General features: G+C 36.8%; 1 protein-coding gene across 1 annotated transcript in view; it reads right to left on the reverse strand.

The window, feature by feature from the left end:
* Positions 1-11,883, reverse strand: part of LOC107294675 (adhesion G protein-coupled receptor B3) — a gene marked incomplete at its 3' end in the record, with an annotated part of 218,035 nt that overhangs the window by 26,138 nt on the left and 180,014 nt on the right. The window contains exons 7-8 of the mRNA XM_015823927.1: positions 4,585-4,686; positions 3,848-3,954 (exon numbers count right to left, since the gene is read on the reverse strand). Coding sequence (XP_015679413.1) covers positions 3,848-3,954; positions 4,585-4,686 — 209 coding nt within the window. The remainder of the gene's footprint in view (positions 1-3,847; positions 3,955-4,584; positions 4,687-11,883) is intronic.

An 11,883-nucleotide genomic window follows, 5' to 3' on the forward strand; every position in this document is an offset into this window, starting at 1 on the left:
TTTAAAGAGACAGAGACATTATGTTTACAACCTAATTGGGAATCCATACTGGGAGAAAATGTGGAAGATCAACAACTAATTGTATTTGACTCATCTCAATTGTTAAAAACAACAAAGATTGACATTCAGACACAATCCTTTAGGAAATATAACAAAGTGGCTAATAATCTATTCATAACATCGAGTAAATCATATAATACTCAGATGATACTGGCAGAAAGGGAAGAAAATTTTGTTCAGTTTGAATCGATTAGAAAGTTCTGTGATCAAATATTGAGGTTTGATAACCGAAAGGCTTTAATATGGGGATTAATTTGGTATAGAAAGAAAGCCAGAGTCAGGTATAAATGTGACATTAAATGTCATCTGATGGGTTAAAAAGGTTTTTCTTGGATATTAAATGTTATCTGATGGGTTAAAAGGGTTTTAAAGGTTTTTTCTTTTTTGTTGATTTAATAATGAATGAGGATGTGGATTTACTGTTAATGTATTTTCTTTTTTCTTTTTTCTGGACATATATTATTATGATAATGATGTTGTAACAACTGAATTTGTTTGATTTAATTATGAATGGTTGGGAATTAAGGCTTTAAAGGTTTTTTTGATTTTACAATGGTTGAAGTATTATAATTGATAAGTATTTGAAGTTGTAAACTTTATTAAGGGTTTAAATGATTTTTTATAGGGCTAGATTGATGAAATGTTAGAATATACTTTTTAGAAATTGAAATGCACTTATATTATTACTATAAATATGATAATCATGTTTTAATAGAGAGGAAGAGTTACTGGTGATACCTGCTGAATTGATATAGACTTTGGTGTATTTGAATTGCTTAAATGTATAATTTTTGCATTAATGTGGAGGAGATGGATTGTTTATAAATTGAGTTTGTGGAGTTAGAGATATTAATATTTGTTTACCTATATTTGAATATTAGCCTGGGATTTGGTTTGGGAAGTCCGGGGGGGTGGGATATAATATAATATTGTGTAATACTTGTGATGTTTTTTTCTTTTTTGGAAAACAATAAAATTTTATATTGGAAAAAAAAAATGACCATCCTTTCATTTGGAGCTAACAGGAATGTAGTTCAAGAGAACAAGATTGCAAGGCTGATGGGAGGGGAGGAATCAATCACTATAGCCTAGTTTAAGAAAGAAATCATTCCTCAAACACCTAATAAATTTGAGTTCTTGTTTTAAAACTGGTTTACTGTTATAGTTGGAAACAGTCTCGACGATAGTCCTCTACGTTTATTTTGGACATAGATTCCTGCACTAAAATCGTAAGTACCCATACGTACATACACATGCGTACACACACATACGTACATACATATGTGTGTTTCTCTCTTAGTCTTTCATTAGTGATACATTATGAATGACTTACTGGTTTGTCCCTATCGAAAGTATAAACATTTTGAGTGCTACTCCAAATACTTGATGCCAGCTGGAGTTTTTATTCCCAGTTCATCACATGTAGATGATTCAGTTACTGAATTGACAACACTGATGAATATGTTCCTCATTTCCTTCTTAGATAAAGCTTCTCCAAGCATATTGTTTGTGCAATGAGTAATTTCTTTGCCAAAGACACTTGAATATGGTCAAATGATCAGCATGTATATCTTTATGTATATTTTCTGAAAGAGCTCTCACACATCACCTACAATTCTTTAATTGCCAGTACTTGCTACTATAGTGAGCAATAGAAACAATGGAATCAGATTAACTGAAATAAAGAAATAGAATACCAAGTAATGTTTTTAAGACTAACAAAATAATATTTGTTGTTTCAAGACAGCATTACTGCCCACTGAGCATTTATATATTCTTTTAGACTGCATGGAACATATAAATGCACCACAAATTATGTTACATGAATCAAGTTGGAAAGGGGGAACCATGAGAATTGTTAGACAACATTGGAAAGACAAATCTATACCTGACTTTTTGCAGCAAATTATGCACATATGTCAACTGTTTCTTTATATATACAGCATGGGAGTGGATTTCTGGCAAGTTGGTAATGATCAAATTGGTAAGTTTCACTATCAATGACTGTTTTTTTTATATTTTAATGGCATTTTTTAATTTTAATTTCTTTTTTAAGAATAGTAAATCAATATAGATATTATAAGATAGATAAAAAGTATAGTATTTTTATAATGCATGACATAAAATATTGGGATGATGTACCTAAATGGGAAACTTTAGACAGTGAAGATGACTAATATAAAGAAATTATGACTGATAAGAATTGGATTGAAAATAAAGGAATCTAAGCGAACAAAAATTATAAAAATAGGATGCATGCTGAACTAATGAGATGATGGTTATGAGAATAATATAAGCTGAAAAAAATGTTATATAGAGAAATTATTATTATTCGTATAAATATAAAAAATGCCTATACCTAATCATTTATATATTGAAAATATTAAGAATTATATTTTGGCTAAGGCTGAAGAAGGAAAATACAAATGGGAGAAGGGAGGATCAAAGAAATGTATTATTAATTAATATATTAATTATAGAATTATCAAATTCAATCATTGACTGTTAATTATTACTGTCCTTTTTTTCTTGTTAAAATATAAACCAAGACAACATGCTGTATGCCAGGCACTAGAGATTGTTATAGTTAAAAACCAATAAAATATCTCTCTCTCTATATATATAAAATGAGGATTACCACTATTGTACTTTTGTTTTCATCCCCACCCCAAGAAAGAAAGAAAATTGTATTCAAGAATGTTAGGTTCAGTTGTTAGGTCCAGTATGAGCTCTGTCAGTGGCAGCTGTTATTCCTTCTTTCCAGGTTGGGCAGAAGTGAGGAAGAACAGCAGTGCTGCTTTGAAGATCCCAGACAGATATGTGCATGCTCTTCCACTGGCTACAGAGGAATAGGGCAACAGTAGGTATAGGAATAGAATTTCTAATTGGTATGTGTTTAATGTGCATTTATACAAAGCTATGCCTTCCCAGTGCAACATAAATTATATAGAGACAAAAGCACCATGGTATTTATGGGAGTATTGTGAAAAAGGAAAACAGGGAAGAAAGTGCATTTGGAGAATGAAAAGAGAGAAATAGCTAAGAGAGTCTTTGACTGGCTATTAAGATTATTTGTTTTAATCCCAATAGCGAATTTGGGGACTCAGAGTCAGTTGATTGGAGCAGCCTATAAGTTGTGTACCAAGAAAGAAATAATAATAAAGAAATTATTGCAAATCTAAACAATATTTAGAAGGGAGGGAAATGAACTTCCATATGTTCCTATTATCTGGAAAAGAAAGAAGATCTTTGATTCACTTTTCAAAAGCAATCTGCACGTCTGTCGTTTTTCTTTGGTTATCTCATGCGCTAAATTTATGCCGTGCTTGTGCTTGTTCTCAGCTGAAGTAGAACTGAGGGGGGAAAAAATGTATCTGTGCTACTGATTGATGGGCGCACCATTAAAGCGCTGAATGAGTTATAAAATGTTCTGTGGCTTCAGGAAATCTAATATATTCACAATCAGGATTCCCAGTAAACCTAAAGAAGTTTGTGGCTTCCAGTGCTTATAAACATTTTATAAGGGAAAGACTAGAAAGGCCAGAAACCATGCATTATTTTATAATTACATGAACTCATGGGAAAATAATAAATAAACCCAAGCAAAATAATAAAAACAAAGGATGAAAACAAATGGCATGCATATTCTGCCCCCCACCTCTAGCAATGTTTATTTTTTCTTTAACATCAGATGATCTGACTGAACAGCAAAACAGTTTATCCCCTTAATGTTGTTGTTTAAGCAATGAGTAAATAGAGCAAGTACTAAAGCTGGCTTTGCACCTACTGAATGCTGCAAGTGTTTGTACTCATTTGATATGCATCTAGCAAAGCTCGGCTGTTCCCAGAAGGCCACTCCGTGAAGGCTGAGAGAGCAGCGCCTGCTAGTGGTACCTGTAAGTCATAAAGAACAAGGAGGAGGAGGAACAAAAGGGATGAGGGGAGGGGGGGAGAAAAATGCAATGGAAAGACAAGTCAGAATCAACCCAAGAAGTCCATTCAGAAGAATTCTGTATCCCTGTGGAGAGCGTGCACCACAAATATCACATTATAATAGGAAGCATTAGCTTTTCCTTAGGAAAATGATTTCCTTAGGACAGGGGTAGGCAACCTTGGCTCTTTTATGACTCGTGGACTTCAACTCCCAGAATTCCTGAGCCAGCCATGCTGGCTCAGGAATTCTGGGAGTGGAAGTCCACGAGTCATAAAAGAGCCAAGGTTGCCTACCCCTGCCTTAGGAAAAGGATCAGAGTAAAATATAGAAATATTATGAATTTTTTTTTGGTAGCAGATCATTATTTCCAGCAAACTAGCTTAAGAATAGATCAATAATTGCTTACTACAGGAAGTACCAGGAGGCTAAGTGTGAAACATACCAATTTTTTTTAAAAAAGTAATGTATACATTATTTAGGACTGGAAGATTTTAGTTTAAAGAATACCGTAATCATATAAACTATAAAGGGGCAAAAAAAAATTCTGATTTATAATAATACAGATTGGATTAAAGAAGCAGTAACAATACCTGTAGCATTAAGAGGGCATCGGTTGAATGCCATATCCCCTGCCGGCGTCCTTTTCCAAACGAATGATATCAAATAATCCTCAGGACATATTTCATAAGGTGCTGCAATTTAAAAACACTGAATATGAATTGTGGACTTGGCAAGTACATGCAGTGAGAATAATTGATCAGTTGAATAGCTTGCCTCCAGGAGTTGTGGGTGCTGGAGAGTTTAAAAAATAGACTGGGCAACCATTTGACTGGAATGGCATAAGGCTCATGCCTTGAACAGGGGACTGGACTGGAAGACCTCTGAGGTCCCTCCCAGTCCTATGCTTTTATGTTCTAAGTATAACACTGTGTGATACACCACCTTGCAAGTTGCAGGACTCTGTAAGTTTCCAGGTAAAATGCAAAGGGTTTGCTATCACTTATAAAGGTTTACAGAGATGGCCCTGACTTTGATGGTCTTCTCTAAATGTCTGGAAACCTGGTTCTTTCCCCCCAGAGAATGGGCAAGCATATGAGATGAGCATTCAAATTGGAAGAAATGTAAAATGATTTGGCTTGTATATTCTGCACTGTTTTATTTTCTGTTCTGGGTGTTTTATGTATTCTCATAGCAGAAGACAACACTATCATTCCATCAGCACGGTCAATTCAGTTTCTGACTGATGCTTTTTTTAAAAAAATAAAAAAAAACCAATAGCTATTTTTTTTAAAAAAAATCACTTTGATTGCCCTTTAGGTCACTGAGAAATAGGACCCATTTGAACGGCCTTGCCAAGGCAACCTATGGTCTCTGTAAAGTTCCAGAGGAAGCTTGGAATTTTCCCTGAGGATATGATAGACATTCAGTTAAAACCTTGGTCACATCATGGAATGGGCTATGAATGAAGCCTTGGATTGATCTACACCGCCTCTCTCTCTGCGCTGATCCTAGTTTTAGTTTTATAAACAGTTCTGGGAAACAAAGGACCAGAAGAGATGCCTGGAGCATCATTAGAGGAAGAGAAAACTTGACCAAACCTGATCAAGAGCCCATATATTATATTGTGCCGGTAATGGTGGCAAAGTGTCATTTCACTGCCTTTATGCATCCATAGATAGATTTCCAATGGCTCTGATCAGGTTGTCTCATTTCTTGCTGAGTAGGGATGAGTCACAGGAACATCTACTGGGCTGCTGGAAGAATATTCTAGTGACCTCACAGACAAAATCATTTAGATTTGCTGAGTGTCGGACTCCAACTAGGCAAGTGCAACTGAGCTACTTGGTGGATGGTCTCGTGGGTTTCCTTGTGTTGGGCTTCAGTCTATAACTCCATATGAAGTGGACGGGTTCCTTCAAACTGTGAACTCAGTCACCTCTTTCTTAGTTCCAAACCTTTCCTGGGTATTTAAAGTTGGCCTGGAAGTGATTCATGCAGTAGTATCAGCTTCTCTCAGAAAGCGGGTGGTTCCTTTGACCCTCCTTAACAAACCATTGCTGGACTCAATAATCTTGGACATTTTTTTTTTGTAGTCTCCAATAGGGAAGGTTGTTAAGGAGGTAGGTGGGCAATAGTTCCAAAGTAACATGGAGGAAATGGATTATATGGACCCTTTCCAGTCAGATTTCAGGCACAAATATAGTATAAAAACAACACGGGTCGTGCTTGTTAATGACTTTTGATGGTGCCAGGATGGTGCATTCATCCTTGTGTTCTTTGATCTCTCAGAATTGTGATACTGTCAATAATGGTTTATTTCCTTATGGTCTATTTCAATCGCTATTGATGAGATGAGGAAAAGGTTGGATTCAGACAGCTTCACCATTCCTGAGAAACATCCACATGAAACCAGTGGGTGAGATAAATTGTTATAGGTATCTACCCTCCGGAATAACATTTTCCCAGATATCTGTGTGACTCCCATCCCGATGATGTTCCAAAAGGCACTGAAAAGCTCTGCAGTTCTCCCAGGCCTTGGGACAGGGTGGTTGGTGAATTTGATTTTGTTCTACGGGTAATCCTCGACTTACAACAGTGTATTTACATGACCATCCAAAGTTACAATGGCACTTTAAAAAGGGAGTTACGATCGTTTTTTCACACTTATGATCATTGCAGCAGGCCCATGGTCATAGGATCAAAATTCAGACACTTGGTAACTGACCCGCATTTATGATGGCTGCAGCGTCCCAGCCGTCACATGATCATTTTTACGACCTTCTGACAATCAAAGTCAACAGGGAAGCAAGATTCACAACCGTGTTCCTCACTGAACAACTGCAATGATTCGCCTAACAGCTATGGCAAGAAAGGCTGTCAATGGGGCAAAACTCACTTAACAACTGTCTCACTTAGCAACAGAAATGTTGGGCTCAATTGTGGTAGCAATTTGAGGATTACGAGTATTTTATATAGTTTCTTTCTTCCTGGACATAAATATGCTTTTTTAAAAAAATATATTGTTGTGTTTTTTTTATTCGATGAAGTGCAAAGAGTTGTTAGTTGCTGTTGTTTAGATCAGGGTTCCCCAACATTTCCAGCTTCGTGACTGGTGGGGTGGAAGGGGATAGTTCACGCAAGCAACTAGCAAGCGTGCACACAGCTCCATTTCTGCAAGCGGCGTGCATGCATGCCTGCTGCTCGTGCAAATGGAGTGTGCGCCTGCTGCTCGTGCAAATGAAGATGCACATGCGCGTGGGCACACTCACCAGCCATTTTGCAAACCCCTCACTGCCCACAGGTAGGGGACCCCTGGTTTAGATCTATATCAACAAGTTAAAAAATAGCAGATTCATGTATCTAATTACTGTCCTTGACCCAATTGAATTTTATATTTAAGCCAAGGGTAGGCAACGTTGGCTCTTTTATGACTCGTGGACTTCAACTCCCAGAATTCCTGAGCCAGCATAGCTGTCTACCCCTGATTTAAGCAATTGTTTTCTAAAAAGTATTTTGACAACATATTTCATCTTTGAAGAAACTAAGAATCTGCAAGGCTTCCCAGTGATGCACTTGCTTCCAGGGTCATTTCTTTTTTACTTCTAGGAATGCTTCTAGGCCCAAGCTGAGTCCATGGACTTCTTAATTTAAAAAAAAAAAAAATAGATGAGTAGCCTAGAACTTTGTCTAAAAGTATGCTGATCTGTTGCAAAATAAGGCAAATGGTAAGAGGGTTTTGTAAAAAGCATTTTGAAGACAGGTTGGAGAGTATGACCAAGAACATTCTGTATATTGGTGCTTCGTGACTAGTTACATTCCCCACTGCAGCCATTTTATGAATGGGCAGCCTCCCAATTGCATTGTGAGAGCAGCGATAACATGCTTTCAAAATTAAATGGAAGACATTCCCCAAAGTACACCTGCCATTACTTTTCTTTAAAAAGGAAAGTCCTTCAGGTGCCATGAGACTCTTTTAGTATATTTATATAGTAATCCATTTAGTATTTTAAAATCAGGATTTGCATTCACGTCTGTAAACACATCGAACAAAGCTGTGCATTTTTTCTGCTACTACAGCTTTACTAATTCAGTGTGTGAACATTTTTATGGGACGCTACCTTGGGTTTTTTTGCCGAGATGGTAAACACATCTAGTGGAAATGCAACTTACGAAAGCAAGAAATGCGCACTTTAACAGATGACAAAATATCCCTGCAGATGTTTCTCGAAGCTAATGTGAAGTGCATGAAATAGGTTGCTAAAATTACTTCAGTCAAAGCTCTTTCAGATCATGTCAAGAAAGCTGACAGCGCCACAAGAGCAAGAATATATCTTAATGGCAAACATTTAAGAAAGGGAGCTGTTTTCACTTCATCTTAACTGCAAAAAAAGAACTGATCTGAAGCATGGGGATTTTTTTCCCCCTGGGATTCACACACAGTGCTTCTTCTTATCCTGAATGTAGGGCAGGCTACAAAGCTGGCTGAGGAATTCTGGGAGTTGAAGTCCACAAGTCTTAAAGTGGCCAAGGTTGAGGACCCCTGATGTAGGGTATGAGCATGACTGCACATAGTTCATTAAATGTTAAAATATTTTTTTTTCAGGTTCATAGCGCCGGGACTGATCTCTTACAATTTGATCTATGTTGCTTTTATTTTTTAAAAAAACCCACACCTTATAATCAATATATGCAGTTAACTATGTGCATAATCAGACTTCATAAACAGGTTTTTTTCTTTTTTAAAAAAAACCTATCTAAAATAAAGGGATGCAGTGATACATTGCCACAGAGGTAAAAGCCACAAAAGAAACAAAGAAAGCTGCTTTATCCTACCCTGTTGCATTTGTTCTTTTAGCTTAATATTAGCTTCCCTCAACAGTAGAAACTCCCAAGTTTCATGCAGAGATCTCTGGTCTCTCCTCAGTTTTAACTAGTAATATCAGGGCTTGAATTTGTACACTTTCAACATGCAAAACACTGTTCTAACAGTGAGGTGCACTCGGTTTTGCTTTGAACAGCAGACTGAAAGTGAATTTATATAGGCTCTGAAAGTTAGCTGGTTAAAATGGGTGGCCATTTAAGTCCAATAAAGGAGCAAAACAAATACAATATCTACCTTCACAAAACCACACTAATGTACCACCGAAAGAAACAAAAAGAGGAGCCTGACTTTACTCCGTATTGTAAAAAAAGCATTACAAACAAAACAGTCCCTATTTAAAAGTACATTGCTCATGGTACAGCTACAATAAGAATGTAATCCAAGTTATCCTGAAAATACCATCAAGCATCTACAATTTGATCTGAGCTATACTTTTTACAGTGTGTGGTTTAGTGATTAAGGTGCAAGATTAGAATTTAAAAAAAGACCCAGGTTTGATTCTCTACCAGGGAACCACACTGGGTAACTTATGGCCAGTCACTTTCTTAATTCAACCTGCCTCACAGGATTGTTATTGTAGGGAAAGCCTGGAGAAAATGTTATAGATATTGTCTTGGGCTTCTGAAGGTAAGATAAGATATAAATCTATCCAATAACTAAAATGTATGCTATGGTGTCTTCCTCCTTTATACCACAGTTATTTGGTATTAAAATATGTGTATATTGTATTTTCTCTTTCCTACTCTCCCTCGCTCTCACTTTCTCTTTCTGAACAGAAATGCCTAGCAGTCAAGTAACATCAGATGATACTATTTATTTCACAAGAGTCCTGGTATAGAAAGCTGCCAGTTTTTCTATTCATTATATAAGCATGTTACCCACAAGAGAAAGAAAAGAAATAGAACGATACACAAAATTACTGTACTTGTTTGCAATCCTCTAAATGGCTGTGTTAGGTAGATGCTATTCCCATATATTTAGTTGTAAATTCAGTAAACCAAATCAACAGTGATGCCTTTGAAGTACAAGTACAAGAAGTGGAGAAAGACAGGGCAGTCCTGAGTAGCTATGACAGATCTGCTGAACTGGAAAAGGACTAAGGGAACACAGACTCAAGGCAAAAAGAATGATACACTTGCTAAGACTTCATTCAATAACTTTAACAGGACTTATCACTCTTGGTTGACTATACAAGCAGGCTGGTGGATGGTGTCCTGTATGTATCTATGATTTTCTTGCTACACAGGGAAGATACACAGTCTCTCAAACAGACCTTTGTGCCTAGAAAGTGATGGCACAGTGGTTAGAATGCAGTATTGCAGGCTAACTCTGCCCACAGCCAGAAGTTTGATTCTGACTGGCTCAAGGTTGACTCATCCTTCCATCCTTCCAAGGTCGGTAAAATGAGGGCCCAGATTGTTGGGGGCAATAGGCTGACTCTGTAAACTGCTTAGAGAGGGCTGTAAAGCACTGTGAAGTGATATATAAGTCTAAATACTATTGCTATTGCTAGAAAATGGATGACTCTAGTACTTTCATCCCATTTTTACCCTGAAGGAAATCAGCCAACAACATCTTAGGAATGTCTGCAAAGCTGGGCTAAAAAAATACCATACTTATTATCAGAGGCCAAAATTTTGGCATAAACTTTTTCCTGTCCACATATTAACTGGGGAGGAGATAGCAAATTTTACATAAAGGGTTTTTGATCGGGTGGTAACCTCTGTCGATAATCAAAATTATTATATTTTTGCTAGATGGTAAATTGGATTTGTCTCTTTCAACAATTTTTTCATATGAATTACCGTGCCAGCAGTCTTGGTTCTAAAATATGGCTTCCATTTTATCATCCACTTGCTATTTGACATACTATCATATTCTGTTTATTAATTTTATGTTTATTAATGAACAACACATTTACATCTTTTAAATTATTTAAAATGTATTAACTGGTTTGGAGCTTATTTAAAGGAAGAAGCTGACTAGAAGTAATACATGAACAAAATTTGCTTCTAGGCAGAAGTAGCATTTTTATTTTGCCATATTATACTTGTCCCTAGATTTGTTTTTGTTAGCCATGCTGTGCAATAATTGCTTGGGAAGGAAAAAAGAAGATATCAAACATTCATCTTGCTTCATCTTTGCCTACCGGATGGATAGAAAAAATATCTGTCCATGAACTCCATGGATACTGGTGATCTCCATTAATAAAACAACATTTTCCCTCCCTCCCTCCCTCCCTCCCTCCCTCTCCCTCCTTCCCTCTCTCTCTCTGAAGACCATCATAAATGCCAACAGGTTTATAAATATAAATTGCATAAAAGGTGTATTGCATTGGAGTATTTTTTTTAATATTGGGCATCTTGGCTTATATGCTCACTACTATACTTTACATGACCTCTATAGATGCCATACGCTAAAAAAAATGAATGGCTTATTTGTTATTGTTGTTTGTTGTCTGATGGCAGCTATAAATCCAATAAATAAACAAGAATGCTTGTGCACACAAATTTCAGATTTATGGTTGACAGTAGCATACGTCAGCATGTTTTTTTCTTTTTAGAAAACCCCTTTTTCTGTTACTTGAGCTTTCACTCTTAAAAGACTCTTCTTTTGTTCAAAATGAAATCACTGCTCTACTTTTACAAAAAAAGTGAGGATGAACTTTCATCTTTGGATTAACATTTAAGCCATGGTTGCCCAACCTTTTGGCTTGCCTGGGCCGCATTGAGAGAAGAGGAATTGTCTTGGGCTGCATATAAAATATATAATATAGTTAATGTACAGTGTATCTTACATAATAAATCACAGTCGGGCTTCAGGCCGGGATACAGCACGGAAACGGCATTGGTCACGTTGGTAAATGATCTCTGGAGGGCCCGGGACAGGGGCCATTCCTCTGTCCTTGTTCTTTTGGACCTCTCAGCGGCTTTTGATACCGTGGACCACGGTATCATGCTGCGACGTTTGGGTGAGTTAGGAGTGGGAGGCACTGTTATGCGGTGGT

Source organism: Protobothrops mucrosquamatus, unplaced genomic scaffold (genome assembly GCF_001527695.2).
Source record: "Protobothrops mucrosquamatus isolate PMUCROS unplaced genomic scaffold, P.Mucros_1.0 scaffold2051, whole genome shotgun sequence".
NCBI lineage: Eukaryota > Metazoa > Chordata > Lepidosauria > Squamata > Viperidae > Protobothrops > Protobothrops mucrosquamatus.